The 17,641-nt window shown below is 31.8% G+C and overlaps 1 protein-coding gene across 1 annotated transcript in view; it reads right to left on the bottom strand.

Annotated features, from left to right (window-relative positions):
- LOC120187882 (callose synthase 7-like) overlaps positions 1-9,377 on the bottom strand; it is a 41,804-nt gene extending 32,427 nt beyond the window's left edge. Inside the window, 12 exon segments of the mRNA XM_039191482.1 lie at positions 3,863-3,950; positions 4,023-4,099; positions 4,195-4,329; positions 5,753-5,876; positions 6,012-6,103; positions 6,222-6,314; positions 7,173-7,325; positions 7,428-7,538; positions 7,637-7,724; positions 7,816-7,928; positions 8,693-8,793; positions 9,044-9,377. Of these exon segments, the coding sequence (XP_039047413.1) occupies positions 3,863-3,950; positions 4,023-4,099; positions 4,195-4,329; positions 5,753-5,876; positions 6,012-6,103; positions 6,222-6,314; positions 7,173-7,325; positions 7,428-7,538; positions 7,637-7,724; positions 7,816-7,928; positions 8,693-8,793; positions 9,044-9,245 (1,377 nt within the window). The 5' untranslated portion in view covers positions 9,246-9,377.
- Between the last annotated feature and the right edge of the window lie 8,264 nt (positions 9,378-17,641).

Genomic DNA, 17,641 nt, shown 5'->3' with positions numbered 1-17,641 from the left:
TCTCTCTCTCAAAATTTTGAGCATTGTCCAGCATCTTCACAGTCAAAGATTTGAATAAATCCACCACAAACCCACTGCCTTTCTTTTTTATTGCTGTCTCAGAATCTCAGTGATTAATCCTTTGATTTCCAGCCATTATTTGTCATCAAAACTGTAGGTTGTGTGATAAGTCCATTAGTTAGTAGTTTAACATAATACTAACTCTTAGAAAGTTAGATAACTTTTTTTTATAGGAATAGGAGGTCTCGTTAAAACCCCCTTCATACTTCTCAGCCCACCAAAATGTAACTAATAAATAGCGGAAGGGGGAAAAGAGTACCTCAATTTTATTTAATAGTCCAGAACCTTCATACAAAGATCAACCGAAACAGTGGATTACAATCCAGCATTAAACTCATCAACAATCAGAACAATAAAGTTGGTAACAAACGCCCCTCTACCTAATTCCTTGCTTAGCCAGTCCATCCGCTATGGAGTTGACACACCGACTAACATGACAAAGAATGACAGCATAAGCCTTGACAACCGAATCTATTTCCCGAAAAAGATGATTAAAAGGACCAGGACATAGCAAAGAGTTAAAAATTCATTCAATGGCTGACTTGCAATCGCATTTCAATATCAACCTCTGTTTCTTACACAAATCCAAGTTTAGGAATAGATCAAGGCCTTGCTTGATGCTGGGAGCTGCTATACTCTTGAGAAACAGTTCTACTGCTAAAATGCAATAGTGAAGATTTTGCAATCATGTTGGTAAAAGCATCCATTCTATATATAAATCCTGACATTGTAGAAGCCACATATAGTCATCCTCCTATTAGAATGAGGAGCAATTTGTAAACAATAATGTGCAACTCAAGATCAAGTAGAGATACAGAACTATAAGCAGAGGATCTTGCATGTCTCTACGTTTCGTTCTTTTTGTAAGTTTTCAAGGAACCTCTCATGGGTAAAGCCATAAAATAGGAGGGTTCCTTCTATTAATTCCCCATGAAGCAAAACAATTCTAGTTTTGTCCCAGCACTTTCATCTTTCTATAATTCTATGCACTATCCTTAACTTGGGGTGGGTTTATTCTCTAAATCCATAACAACCTCCAAAATTTTGATTCCTGCATTTATGTATTTTTTTTAACTCAATCCACCTTGAAACGCAAGACCCGTGCAACAGTTCTAACCAAAATATTTTAGCAATAAATCTTTTTATTTCAAGATGCTATTTGTAACACCCCCAACCCATACCCGACCCGGATATGAGTCAGAGATACTACATTGACTTTAAAACACAACTCTTAATAAATAATAGTAAAATATTGGGACTTGTACTAAGAAAATACAATAATATACATACTGTAATATAAGTTTACAAAAAATATTCAGAGCATACACAACTTAACTCTTTAATTACATGCCAACTGCTATTTACATAACAAAATAACCTACTGATAAGTTGCTTCTGATCTGATGGTTGCAGGAGTAATACTGTCAAGCTGCTTCACCTGTCTCTTCTATTTTCCTCGGATCCTACGTGTGAAACACTCACACGCTAAGTCATCGACTTAGTGAGGCAACAATAATAAGGCAATGTAATGTAATGAAAATGTCAGGATCATATGAGATGAGATGCAAACATGTAACTAATCAATGTAGTATACTTCATCAATATCCATACCTGTAAGCGTATGACTGTAACATTCATTATTCAGTATTAATAAGTTTATTGGCCCATGATAGCATATTGAGAACCTAAGGTATTTGAGTAATGTGAGGTTGTGCACTATGCTGTCACCACAGCTCGTATAAATGCACCGAAGTGCCCGTAGAATTGCACCGAAGTGCCCGTAGAATTGCACCGAAGTGCCCGTAGAATTATGTCCATAAGGACCACGTAGAATTCCTTAAGAATCATATACATATACTATGGATCAAGTATGTGTCTTTCAAGACTTCATACAGGTTCCAAAGGATATACATATGTCCTAAAGAACCGAGTATACCCTCTACCCTTGGCATGCCAACTATACCTATAGTTCTCATCTACCTAACATGGGCTTATACATTTCCCGTAGTTCATATCGCGTAGACATAGTATTTCCATACCTTTAACACATAGGCATATCATTTACATACCTTTATCACATAGTGCATATAACTTTTCTGCATAATCATGTCATGTAATACATACAATATGAATTCATGTCATGTAATACATTTAATACAAATTCATGTCATGTATCATAATATGGAATGTAATCATATGTCAAAATATGGAATCTAGACTTATCACAAGTCTAGAACTGAATATACTACTATATTCATGCTATGCATATGCACTCACCTATACTTCTTTTCCTTTTCCTCGATCGATCCTACTTGTAGATTGTTCCCGAACTCGAGTAGGCTCGGTATCTACATAAACATAATTTTTTTAAGATGATCATCAGATGTCTATGTCTTGCAATTAAGCTTTAATAGCTTACTAATTTAAAGAATTTATAGCTTAGTCTTGCTTTCTTTTCTTTCTTCTTCTTTTTCTCATGGGGGAATCGGTTCCCCCCCTGGGGGTATCGATTCCCCTCAAGCAATCTGGAATTTCATATACGATGAGGGGGTATCGGTTCCCCCCTGGGGGTATCGATTCCCCTCTTGCATTCTGGAAATTCATTTCGTTGAAGGGGTATCGGTTCCCCTTGAATGGGTACCGATTCCCCTAACCCAGAAATCCTATTTTGAGCCCGGAAATCATCTAATTTCAGCTCAAACATACTTATTTCAATCCCTTTAACACTCTTAGCTCTCATACACTTACTTAAACTAATTATTAACCATTCAATACCTCTAAACTAAGAAAACTCCTCATCCATATAGAATTGAAGAATCTTACTCCAATTTCAACTTGTTCTAATTTCAATTCTACTTCATACTTCTTAATTAGCTTATTGACAAGTCAAAAATCTGATTCAAACATCAAAACTCATTCCTATCAAGATTTCATCTAAAAACTCATTTTCCAAATCATTCTCTAAATCACTTATCTTGTTGTTTTAATGTCATATAAGGTTTCCTTTATCTTATATAACATACCAACTTTCATTTCCAATCTTAACAATCCAAGAAACTACCAAGTTCAGTTTCTTACCTATAATTGCAAGCCCACGGTTGGAGGAGGAAGAGGAGAAAGTAAGGAAGAATGAAGAAGAAATGGGAGGTTCTGGAACCTAAAATCACACGTGGGTATCATATATACCCCATAACATTTTATTTTAATTAAATTTTCCTTACCAATGACCATTTGGTCCCTACCTTCATTTCATATTTACTAACCTTTATTTTTAAACTATATAATCATTCTACTTTAATCCCCAAATGTTGAAACTTTGCAAATCAATCACTCACCCGACATGGAGGATGTTACACTATTTCCACTGAATCTCAAGAATTTAATCCGAAAAACACATTCTAAAATCCTGTAGTACACCGCTGTTGTAAGAAAAGGAAAATTTCATAAGAAAAAGGCCCTAAATGTTCAGTGTTCAATGTTAGGGCTGCAAAAGAAGCAAAATCATAAGAGAAAGAAGTTTACTTTTCTGTTTCATTCTCTTGTATTTTTTTATCTTTTTATTTACCATATGTCCTCTTCATTTATTTATGTCTTCCTTGAGGTTTTGTTCCTGTTCATTACTTCTAATTTGAGCGACTATATATGTCCATTTCAATTATAAGATGATTATTTAACCCACTTGCCTTTATTTTATCAGGGAGATGAGGGGATAAACAAATAGTATTACGGAGGAAAGAGAGTATTGATGCTCTAACCAAAATCTTTTAACAAGGATTGCCAAAAAAGAGCAGCAAAAACATACCTCATTTGCAGGAGGCGGCTCATCTGAGTGCACAAAAAAATCTGCTTTCAAATTCATAGGCCACTTCAACTGAAAACACTTCCCAGACCTAGAAAAATGAGGCTTTATATATTTATCCAACTTCGTTTAGAAAACATCCTTTACCATCTAAGAAACTCACCAAAAGTACTCATTTAGGTCATCATAGTTTCTCCATTTTGAGTGGCTTGCCTTGCCTCCTTTGTTTCTCTTGACTTCCTTTAAGTTAAATAAAATCAATTTTCAGCCAGAAAGCTGTAAACAAATATAACATAAAACTCAAAAGTATGGAGGCGAAACCAGATAATAATTACCTGTCGGAGAACGTTATAAATAGGGGTTATTACATTCCTTAAAAATGATTCATCGTCTGGTGCAGCAGTTCGGTATGTGTCCCCACTCACAGGATGTGCATTGCTAAATAGAATTCCATAAACATCATTTGCCATCTGATAGAATGAGACCAGAAGATAGATTAAAAATATGCAGAAGCTAAACACGTATCAAGTATAATGCATCAATCATATCAGAATTATACAGTGTTTCATTAATATTCAAAATATTTTATTTTATTTGTCTGATTTAATTTCTGCCTCGCTAACTAAACCGGATCCAGGATTGTTCCAACGATGAGAAATAACAGAAAAAACAAAGGGAGTGGAAGATCTTTTGCTTAACAGTTATATAGTTAATAAAAATTGAATAATTGCTTAGGTCACGAACGGTACCCAACCTCACACGAACGGGCAGTAGGTGGTGAGGTCCAAGTCCCCACCTAAATATATAGCCACAACAAACCCCAAACTTAAACAACAGGGAGGTGAGACCATTAAACGCTTTCTCTATAGTAGGCCCAGGACTAACTACTGAAACAACAGGCTTGGTACTGACAATAATATGAGGAGAGAAACACATTTAGCTATAAGCACAAAAACCTAACTTGAATGACAAACTGGGATTTCTGGATATGCCATTCATCTGATCAGAGAAACTCCATGGTCTGCATTATGATGCACTATGTGAATCACTTTCTGTCTTCCATAATTAATCTAATCAGCTCAGAACCGTGATTGTAAGCTCAAAGTTTTCACTAGAATGTGTGCATTAGAATTCACTGACATCTTCTAAGTGTTTAGTATCAGTTACTCGGCAACCAAAGTAGCTGATTAACCATTGAAGTTTTACAGTACTTCACTTTGATAATAATACCTCGACTATAAATTTATGTAAAAAGTATCTAGATAAACTGATAAAATACTGAATGAAACCAATTATATACAACAAGAAAATAGGAGATGACTTTAGACATGAAAAGAAGAAAAACAATCAGTAAAAAGGATAACTACAAGCAAAGTATTTTAAAATAAAATTCTTGTCATAGTTTCCCCCAGAAATATAGGTCCAACTATCGACTCATCATGGGAACTACAAAGACTGAACCTAGTTTGGAGGGGACTGATAGACATTACTCATACACTAGTCATTAGATTTTTCTCTTTCAGATTACTGGTTACTACTTAATAAACCAACATAGGACTCCATCCTTCTTATTAGTTCCCACACTATGTGAATTTTGCAATGGTGCACTGATCATCATCAACTTAACTAATCAGACATTTAAATAAAAATGACAAAAAAATAAAAACCAACCATGGACACAAGAACTTAGAGACGAAAAACAATAAGAAAGGAAATCATTTTTAATGATAATAAGTTGATAAGACCGAGGAGAAAAACATGACATCCATTCTGAGGTCATTGAATATAAGAGATAAAAGAAGTTAAAGGAATAAATGAAAAAATAGCACCACTGACAAATAGCAAATTCCAATAATGGACAATGTTCCTCGAAATGTAAAGAAAACAACATACGTTATGGAATATGTAGCAAAGGCATTCGGGCATGAATCGGATATTTGAAGCTTCACCCCAGATAAGAAGGTAAAGTGAAATGTAGATAAGCTCCAGCTGTTGTCTATTACAACCTTGTTGAAACCTGCAAAGTACAAAATAATCCAGGCACCATATGCTAAATCTAGGTGTTCAACTTCTACCATAAAATACAAAAAAGGTTTGACTTTTTCTTATTACAGTTACACAGTTGCTGATTTGCAATAACTAATAGACTTACCTCAAGTGTGACTTGCAACGCAAATAGTTGCACCATGAACGATAATTCTTGAAAATTTTATCCAACAATGGCCGTACAGTTTCATCATTTAACTGTAGTAAACTTCAAGTCAGGCTTGAACAAATATGATACGGATGAAACTTAAGTCTGCTACTAAAGTAGAAAAATCAAATAAGTATCATAAAGCAGCTCAAAGGAATAAAGATTTACCGCAGTGTAAGCTTCAAAGTTCTCTTTTTTCCTAACATCAATGTTGGCTAGCAGCAATATTAAGTGCTCCCTTTGATTTGCTACATTTCCTTTCTTCAAATTCAATAAATTTATATAAATGATGTCAGCCAGAGAAACAGATTTTCCATGAAGAAATACATATAATATATAAATAACTTGAAATAAAGATTCTCCTCTAATATTTCTTTAAACTTATGGAGCCAACCAGATACCTGGAGTTGGATGCATAAACCAGATAGAACTACAGCATTTTGGAACAGTGCTTACTCTGATCATTAGAAGTTTGTTAGAGATTTTTGTAATTGATCAAAGAAGGCATTAGAAATATTACAGTTGTAGATATACTAGGGTATGGTTTCCCAACATATTCTATTGATACACTGAATTACACAAGAAAAAGTTGCTTAGATCTAAAGAAATTTTTGGTTAAGAACATAAAATTGAGCCGAAGTCAACAACAAAATGGTTCAAGGCCTTATTAATTTTCTAAAATTCCATTGTGAAAGAATTTAAATGATGACATGCTTTAAAAAAAATAAAGGAAACAATTTTTTTTCTTTCTACAGGTTAAGGATTATAAAAAGGAAAATTTGGAACCTATGTACAAATTGTTCAGGATGTTTGGACCCTTCACTGTTGGAGTTCCTAGTTTCCATTCCCCCAATCTCATGTTTATTACGACTTTAAATAGCCTTCATAAAGCTCCAACTTTCATCCTATCCTGAAAAGTTTCTAAATAAATGAAAAATCAAATTTGAGGGATGTGGAAATAGCAAACCCTCTTTGGAGATACAAATCCAAGTCTGGTTCTTTTTATACATTAAAGGTTTGTAGGTCCAACATACACTGCTGGGTTGTCAAGTGGCTGTAACCTATAGTACATGTGTTGTTTAAAATACATGCAATATAATTAGTAATTTAAGGTATTACCTGAAATCCAAAGTTGGAAGAAAGCCAATCAAGTACATCATTTACTGGTTTTTCCCTCTCTTGAGGGATATCATCAGGAGTGTTGGATGTGGTATGAACTCTGGGCACAGGAAGACCTTCCACATTTTGTATAGCACGAAGTGCTGCTTTAATCTGCAGTGTTTGTCGGAGAACATTACCAAAGCTAAATTTTTCCAAAAATGGTTATCCATACAGGCAAATTAATTAATATTATCTATTCTGCACATATACAACCTCAGGAAGTTCCATAATAGCTGGTTTAACTCCAACAGCATACAAGGGAAGAATGTTATAGTGTTCAAATTGCTCTTTCTTCTTCTCAACCTCTTTAGCAAATCTTTGAGTCTGGAATAACAAAATAAAGTAAACCTTCGGAGTATATTCCACATGGAACACATTCTTCACAATTTTGTACTAGAACACCAAGAATATACAGATCAAACCTCATCATCAACTCTTCCAACAGGCACAACTGTTCTTAGAACATCATATAATACTGAAGCAATCTGATAAATTTTAGCCATCTCCTCCCTTCAAGAGCAAGCAAAAAAGCAAAAGGCTTAGACAAGATGCAGAATATGCCAAGCTGGAATGAATCTTGATGTGAAACTACAGATCTCACGGTTTCCTTTTATATTGGCCATCTGCGATGTTTTTCAAATAAAACTGCTGATAATACATCTGAATTTCTCTTGGATCACTTCTCGCAAGCATAGGTTGTGTCTCTTCTTCCTCCTGAAAGAAAGAAAATTTTATTTGCTCTCAGCTTTGAAATTTCGAAAGGGCATGTCCCTAAGGGGACACCCCAATGGTTAGAGCTTAAGGCTCCATCTTGGGATTTGTTGACTGAAAGAGGACTATCTGACATTGTATAACCCAATGATTTACGTGTTCACCAAAATCATTGTAAAGAATATATCAGAAAATATAGAAAATAAATTCATTAATTTCACTTAGAAAGCAAGATCAATTAGTAGTAGTAGTATAATAATGTCATAATAACCTTTAATTTGAAACCTCTGATGTACAAATTATCCCTAAATTGATATTTCAAATTATTTGGAGAAACGACAGAGTTGATAGTTGATATAGACTCAAAAACATCCAAGTAAAAAGTTCCCCAATTTTTTATTTTATTTTTTTGATAAGAAAAAAGTTCCCCAATAAACTGATGCAAATTTTATTAATGGAAGACAACCCCATGTCATTTTCTTTCTTCAATATGAATCAAGTCATAACTTAAATATATTTCGTATCATCATTGTTAATGCAGAGAAAAAAAAGGTAGAAGAAATTTTCAGCTACATATTAGAATTGGTACAGCATTTAGATAAGTATGTGCTATCATGATTAAATCTTCTTATCACTTAGTAAAACCGCCAGTCATTCTTGCTATTGTGAAAGGGGCAGGAGTGTGAGGCTTACAGAATTTAATTGTATTTAAAGTATACAAGAAAATGAGTATATTATAAAAGCAGTTGTAAATTTTAGAAGTCTACCCTCTCAAGTCTGTGCAGCAGATAAGTCTTAAACTGGCGAACACCTCGTCCACTTGAGGTTGGGTCCATTTGGTGAGCCTTCTCGAAGGCGTGGAAACGGCCTAATAGAAGAAAAAACAAACAAGGGTCACGAGATAGAACATGTAGCTACCACTATGATCACTAATTCACTATGGACATCGCCGTTAACCAAGTTCTGTCTTGTAATGGAGTAAACTAAAGCACTTATTATTAATTACATGACAAGTTATTGTTCAAAGTGGCAGACAGAGAATCAATTATAAATACAAATATGAACAAAATTCAAAAACGTAAATACAAAAAGAAAAGCGGGGAAAGAGAAAGAATTACAGAGATAAGCGACTCTGCGGTTATCCTGTTCAATTTCATTGGCGACACGTAGAATAGGGGCGATGGAAGCCAAACTAGAAGGGACCAGCTCACTGTCAGCAGTGGTGCTATCCTCATTGGGAATATCCACCAACATCGTTTGAGCCCGAGACATCCTCCTTGACGGCGTCCGAACTATACCCGTCCCACTGGAACTCGCCATGAACCCCAACCAATAATAACTTGTTCTTCGTCGTCTTGTTCACAAGCAAAGGCGCTGTTTTTTTTCTGCTTTGGGTCTTCGGGCAATGGCAGTAGTAGAAGAAACGAAGCAAAGAAAATTCGGTATCGACATTTCTTCCTAGGTTAAATATCTGGTGGCTTTTGGACAGAAAAGGAGATGCTTTGAGTGCAGGGTGGGGCAAAGGCAAAGGCAAAGGAAAAAGCAAAAGAAGCGAGAAGAAGAAAAGAATGGCGACGCCGATGTAGCATTTTAGGATGAAAAATACTACAAGTAATTAAGAAATGTTGGTGCTGCTTTTGCTTTATGGGGGGAATGGAGTTTGGGTCATTGCCTTTGTTCCTTTTGTTGTTGCTTTTTGGTATTAGCAAGTCAGAGTGTAAGCTTTTTGTCGATAAATCAGAAAGAAGATCAACGTGACCGCACTGAGCAAATGAGCAGCGCCTGGAAACAGAGGCGGGAAGGAACCCTGCTTTTTTCATTGAAATTGAATCCAGATGAATGAATCATTAAACAACTACTCCATGTTTTCCCACCAATTACAGCTTTACACCTATATACCTCATCTTTTTGCTAAGTTCCTCAATCAAATCTATAATTTTAACAATGGTAAACTACAACCAATATCATTAAAGTTTGATTAAGTTTTCATTTTTATCACTTTAAAATAATGAATTGATCACTACTATTATTAATTTATAACAAACTTTTTAATTCATTCTTGCCTCTTTTACATTTGTCTTTTCTCTATCTTTCTCATTTCTTAGAGATAAAGCTAAGTTTTCAAGCAAAGAGAAAAGAATCCATGTCAAGAATGTAGAGAGATGAGAGGAGCTCGAACCCACCTTCGTCACCTTTTCGATCTTTGAGTGCCCTTTCGACGATAACTTCTCGAAGTTTAGGCAAAAGGCTGTTGGTTGAGAGAAGAAAGGGGACTTTATGGGTCTAGTGCAGCTTGAAATTAAGAGGAACAAAGCTGAAATAAGATGGTTCCAATGGGAATTCATGGCACTACTTCTTTCAAGCAATGCTATGTTTTTTGTGAGTGTTATTTATTCCTCATTTTTTAATAACAAACTAACTGCATTCCATAATTTTTAGCTACTCATGTGATTTAAACTAAACAAACAGAAATTATTTTGAATAGGTATTATATTTTACTTCAAGTTTTACTCATCTTTCTAACTTTAAGCTTAAATTTGTACAAATCCTTCTTTATGTAATAACAAATTATATTAAAATTCATATAATAATTAAGTTATTTCCTTATATTATTACTTATGTATCGAACGTGACATAAGAATAAGTCTCCCGTCTTCACTCAACCTAGCTTTTAATTTCAAGCTACAATCGATTACATTATCCAAACCAGCTTGCACTTCGTTTGCAACTGTGAAGTTTCATGTCTAAGATGTCGCCTTGGAATTTCGCTGCTAGTTCACTTCTGTTCTCAACTTAAATTTATCATCTTCACCACTCGTTTTCAAGGCCCTTGTTATTTCTTCTTGAAGCTTATCGCTTAAAGAAGAACGAAAACTTTCTTGCACATTATCTGGTAAGGAGCCTAAGTTCTTTACGAAAGGAGATGTAAATAAATCGGGTGATTTTGACGTTGAAATAAATCATATATGTAAATATCGTTTTCTTTTACTTCGACTCTTATAGGATTACAAATGTGACGGTTTTTCTCGATTTTGATTCAATTATTAGATAATTTTTAATTGCATACAATTAATTTTCATCACATTTATCATATCACTCTATAATAAATTTATATATGAATTTATTATTTATGGGTTTAATTTTTAAATAATTTTTTTTATAATTAGGAAAAAGTAGGGTGCAAATCGTATATAAGGAGTATCAATACCACTTAATCGTTGTTAGAAGTATAATAATCCGAGACGATAAAATAAAAAGAAAATCTTATTTACATAATCAAAAGGAATAATATAGAAGTAAATACATGTTTTTGACAATATAACTGATTGAAACAAGTTGAGGCTTACAATTATGCAGTTTCCTTAAGATATACTTTCGGCCACTCTTATGGTGCTTGAGATCATTGGTCGTCTGTCTCTCAGGTTACAACAACTAGATGATCAATTACAATTGCACTTCAACAGAGATGACAAACTATTCATTGCCTTCGTCTATCACAAAAAAATAGAGAAGAAAAGAATTCTTTTAAATTTATTTTTGAGTTGTTTTGAATTGTTTAACCTAGTAGGTTTACATGGTATTTATAAGGATTTCACATTGTGAATAATTGGAAATTTTTTACCTAATGAAGCATTAATGAGAATCAAATAATCAAATAATTTCCAAAATTACTGTTTTGATAAAAAGAACCTTTTTAATATTTTATCCTTTTGATTCCAAAACAAATTTTGAAAAGATATGCTCTATTTGAGGGAAAATATTTCACATTTGGGTTAAAATATTTGAAAACCCACAAATAGCTCAACCAGTTCGGACATTCACGTTACCCATGTCGTGCACATCTGCACATGTACGAACTAACAATTGGTTTCATAGTTTCCTCAACGATGTTTGGATCAATTTCTCATTCAAAGCTCCAAAATTATCGAATTTTTTCAACAATCCCCCACGTGAATGAAATTGACCATTTTATCAAAATCATTTTGACTCGATGTGGTGATAGGCTTTACCCTCGATAGTTGTATAGGATAGATATGTGTCCTCCTTTGAACCTTCCCTTGTGACAACATATTCACTTTACTGGTTGACCAGTAGACTTGATGTCCTTGAACTGTTCTATTATTTGTGTAAATGATGATGTTGTTTATGTATAGGATAGGTAGGTCTTATAGGTATGTTCTTAGAGCCATGAACATCGTCTGGTTCTGCAAGAGTTTGAAAAAGAACTATGCTCAACAGTCTCCTTAAAGTGACCCCACTTCACATAGGTAACTTATGTTGCTCGACTCATCGAAGCACACAATGGTTATTAAAAATTTTACTTAGCCTATACCAATTTGATCACTGTTTATGTCATAGGAACAAACTTGGGATAAGAAACCCCCGCAGTGACCGCACACGGTTTATGCAATTAGATTGTCCCTTTGGACTTAGATCTTAGGATCTCCAATCAATTAAGTAGGTTTTCCTTCACATAACACCTTTAATTTTCCATGTGCTATTGTCTCATTCCTTAGATGTTTTCTCAACTTGATCTTGTAAAGTTATTTATCTAATAAAATCAATACATATAACTTCATTTGAGATCAGTTGTCTAACGGTATTATGTTGACGATGCATATATCTTGATTTACCATTATTCATGAAATTTTATGCTAATCACATTATATATATCGTGGGCACATATTTCAGTCATACAATAATATCCTCCAAAAAATTGTGAAGCCAGTTAGCTTATTCTCTAGACTTTTCTAGTGCTAAAAACTCATATACCATTGTGAATCTAGTTATAAATATTTTCTTGAAGATTTCCATAACATGATTTCTCTTCCCAATGTGAAACACATTCACTTGTGTCTTTGATATCTTGAATATCAAATATCCAACTGGCATCGAAGTATCATTCTAAGATCACATGATCTCTGGAATAATACAATATATAATTTTGAGTATATCTGAGATATCTCAATTCTCTCATAATTACTTTTCAGAACTTTTTCACTGAATTACTTGTGAATCTGCTTAAACTACTCCTAGTGATAGCAATATCTAGTCTAATTCATTTAGATATTTTAGGATCATTGCATATGGTTAAAGTTTTAATCTTTATTTTTGAAAAATGTTGATTTGCATTTATTGGAGTTATGGCTATAATGGAAATGTTATTTTCAGACTTCTCTTGTCCATGTAATGTGACTTTGTCAATATGAGACTCTTCGAAAGATATTAGATTTTGGATGTCCAAAATTATATCAGTTAGTCTCATATTTTTTTTCATGTCATATCTTAAATTTAACATATATTTGGTATGTTTTACCATTTTATTGTTACCTATAACAATGTCACATATTTTTTACACTTATATGTCATCATGACAATGTCTCTATTTTAACCTCTTGTTGAACATCTAGATGTATCTTTATATGTTTTCAAAGAATGATGCATCCATTGCTTTTTTCATCGTGTTATTGTGAATCTTAAAGTTCTTTGATTCATACACAAGATATGGATATGTCTTGCTATAATCTACATAGCCAATACAATCAACCATTTGGGATTTTGTTTTCGTTTCCTTCGATAATGAAATCATTATCTTTACAAGACACCCCACATTTTTTAAGTAATTGTAGAATGATTTTCTACATTTTCATATCTCATATAGTGTCTTGTCCTTTTTTCTGGAGAACCTTATTTAAAAGATAAATAGCTGAAAAATAGTTTCCCCGCATATTCTGTAATAACCCAAAACTTCTTAACATTACATTCATCATTTCCTTTTAAGGTTTAATTTTTCTGTATTGTTATTTCATTTAATTTACGAGAGTATGAAGGTATCACTTTATGAATAATCTCATATTTTTCACATTATTGACCAATTAATAGTTCAATTTATTCACTGTCATAATCACTTCTTACCATCTTAATATTTTATTAAGTTGGTTTTCACCTTCCAGTTTGTAGAGAATAAATTTCTCTATATCTTCATTTTTTCTCTTTAGCAAAGTTATACTAGTGTTTTTTACTATCATCAATGAAGGTAATAAAATATTTATTCCCCCATTGTTTCATCATAACGAATTTAAGAACTTGGCCACTACACTTAGTGTCAGTATCTTCTTGTTTGGTAAAAGTAGATAAAGTAACTTGTTCAAACGACGAAAAATTAAATTCCTGAAAAATAAATTTAATTACAAGATCTCACTTTGCAAACATATAGAGATTTTTAAGAAATAAATCTAACTTTTTTATTTCTTTATTTCAAAATAGAATCATACTTGATTCCCAAGAAAATAAATTTAATCCAACAATTTATTTTCTTTTATAAAACAAGAAATTAAATCTAATGATTTATTTCTTTTTACAAAATAGGGAAATAAAAAAAATCTAGTGATTTATTTATTTTAACAAAACAGGAAAATAAAATTCTACAATTTGTTTTCTTTTACAAAACAAATAATAAATCCAATGATTTATTTCATTTTACAAAAAAGAAAATAAATATTACGATTTATTTCCTTTTACAAAATAGGAAAATAAATCTTACGATTTATTTCCCTTTACAAAATAGGAAAATAAATCTTTTTTAAAAAATAGAAAAATAAATCTTTTACAAAATAGAAAAATAAATCCAACAATTTATTTCCTTTTACAAAACAAGAAAACAAATTCAAATATTTATTTCATTTTAAAAGATATAATAATTAAAGATCCATAAGAAAATAAATGCAACAATTATTTATTTATTCTAAATTCCCGAGAAAATAAATTTAATAATTTATTTCCTTTAACAAAAAAGAATCATTTAATATTCTCAAAAATATAAATTTAACAATTTATTTTTTTATAAAATAGAATCTTTTAAGATTCCCAAGAAAATAAATTTAATAATTTATTTCATTTTAAAAGATAACATCATACACGATTCTTAAGAAAATAAATTCGATAATTTTATTTTTCTTACAAAGTTAGAATCATTTAAGATTCTCAAGAAAATAAATTCAACTATTTATCTTCCTTACAAATTTAGAACATTTAAGTTTCTCAAGAAAATAATTCCAACTATTTCTTTCCTTACAAAGTCATAATTATTTAAGATTCTCAAATAAATAAATTCAATTATTTATTTTCTGTGCAAAGTTAGAATCATTTAAGATTCTCAATGAAATAAATTTAACCATTTATTTTCCTCATGAAGTTAGAATCAACGCAAGATTCTAACGATGAAATAAATATAGTGATTTATTTCCTTTAAATTATGTTAATCGACGTGATTAGTAACACTAAAACCCGAAATATATATATCACGACAACCCGATTTTATTTAACAAACTAAAATCAAAAGGAATTAATCCTTTAATTTTAGCAACCCAATAATCAAAAGAAACTAATCTTTGATTTTAATTTCCACAACTAAGTAATCAAAAGGAACTAATCATTTGTTTTTCAATTTTGACAACTCAATAATCAAAAGTAACTAATCCTTTGATTTTATTTTTGGCAACATAATAATCAAAAAGAACTAATCCTTTAATTTTACTTTTGGCAACCCAATAATTAAAAGCCTTGGATTAAAATCCGAATATGTTTGTATATACAAAATTTCTCAAACAAAATTGTTAGTACAATAATAAAATTATATGGTTTTTAAAACACAATCAATAATTATTATAACATTCTATAATAATTATAAATACCAAAGATATTCTTTATTCATGCCATATTTAATATTTTATATTAAAAGGAAAAAAATTATATGGTAATGATACCATAGCAATAATATCATGATTAATGCTTACATGCACTTTTATATGCCAAATATTACCATAATGATATTCCCTAATAATACCATAACATAATAAGAATCAAATTAATTCTTTATTTGCAAAAAGTCAAATCACCATGTGCTAATCACCATGCATTTGTGTATTTATACAAGTTGGTTCCTGCGTGAACTTGCAAAACAATTTACAAAACAATTTACAAAAAGCTCATACATCATTGCGCAGATTCAAATTTATCTCACTTATTTTTTATTTTATTATAGAATCAATGTTTCAAAATCAATAACCAATGTTACTTTAATGGTAATTTCTATTAGATAGATTTGTCCACTTTAAAATTAAGTAAACCTATTAAAACGACATGATAACTCCTGAAAGTGAATTTAATTTCATTTCACAATTTTTTCAAGATTTTCAAATCGTCTCGGATTTATTCAAAAAGGTAAAAGAGATAATTTGTCTTAAGATTATTAGAAGTATAACAATCTGAGATGATAAAAGAAAAAGAAAAACTTATTTAAATGATAAAAGGGAATAATATAGAAGTAAATACACATTTTTGACATAATAACCAAATGAAACGAGTTGAGGCTTGCAACTATGCAACTTCCTTAAGACAGATTTTTGGCCACTCCTATGGTGCTTGAGATCATTGGTCATCTGCCTCTCAGGATATAACAACTAGATGATCAGCTACAGTTGGACATCTGCAGAGATCACGAACTATTCCTTCCCTTCATCTACCACAAAAAACTAGAGAAGAAAATAACTCTTTTGAATTGGTTTTGAGTTGTCTTTATGTAACACCCAAAATTTTAGCAAGAGATAATTATTAAATATTAAAACTAGGAGTTATAATGGCAAGCTCCATAGAGTTCAAGGACCATGGTTGCATTTTACCCATCCATCTTTTGGAAGACAAAAGTTATCAAAGAAATAAAATAAAAGATTTAGGGTGTAAAGAGACCCCATGCAATTTAAACACCACATTTTTACCATTTGTGCTAAGGTACTATTATGACAAATAGTAATAAAAAATATTATGAGGTCCATTTATCCCAACCTTTGATAATGTTTTGAAGATTTCCCAAGAGTTTTAGAGAGTTCATTTTCCCCAAAACCTCAAATTATTTCTCATTATCGATCTCAACCATAGTCGACCACCAATCTTCGATCAACGGTGACTGTCACTGTCGCCACTAGTATCCAGGGATTTAAATAGCATTTACAGTCACGTTTTCAGTCGCAATGTGTTTATCACGATTGAGGACATAAAGGATGCCATCGCAGTCACTGCGGGTGTCACGATCGTGATTTTTTTAAATTAGCACAACTTATCATAAAATATAACATTTATAATTATAATGTTAAAGAGTCATTTTTAATGACTTTTAGAATATTGTTCTACGCAAAAATAAAATATATATGTAATATAATTTAAAGAACACAAAATAACTAAATTAAATAGAACTAAAATAAAAGTGTACAATTTAAATTTCATAAATTTAGATTACTGAAATTATGACTAAATTAAATAAAAATTAAATTTTACACCTAAACTGAGGATTAAATTATAAGTTGTGAAAGGTGGAGGGAGTGGGACAAAATTTAACACATCAAAAAAAATATATTTTATAACTTATAGCGACAAAAGAAAAGAAAAAGAACTTGAGTGAAAACGACCAAAAACATCTCTTTAAGAGTTCAAAAAAAATTCCAGAACCTTTCATTTTCCCAAATCCCACAACTTCCAAGTCTCTACCTTTCATATTTTTTAATAAAAGAAAAACCTATCTTTAATAACACAAGTTCTCTATTTTCTACTTTTGATTTTTTTACTAAATCCCACAACTCCCAAAACCTTTGATTTTTTTTACCTTCTCAAATGGAAACTTGTTGCTATATAACTTCATCACCAGTGGCAAAGCTCGACGA

This window comes from Hibiscus syriacus, unplaced genomic scaffold, assembly GCF_006381635.1.
Source record: "Hibiscus syriacus cultivar Baekdansim isolate YM2019G1 unplaced genomic scaffold, ASM638163v2 tig00113726_pilon, whole genome shotgun sequence".
Classification (NCBI taxonomy): domain Eukaryota; kingdom Viridiplantae; phylum Streptophyta; class Magnoliopsida; order Malvales; family Malvaceae; genus Hibiscus; species Hibiscus syriacus.
This window is presented reverse-complemented; position numbering and strand designations above follow the sequence as displayed.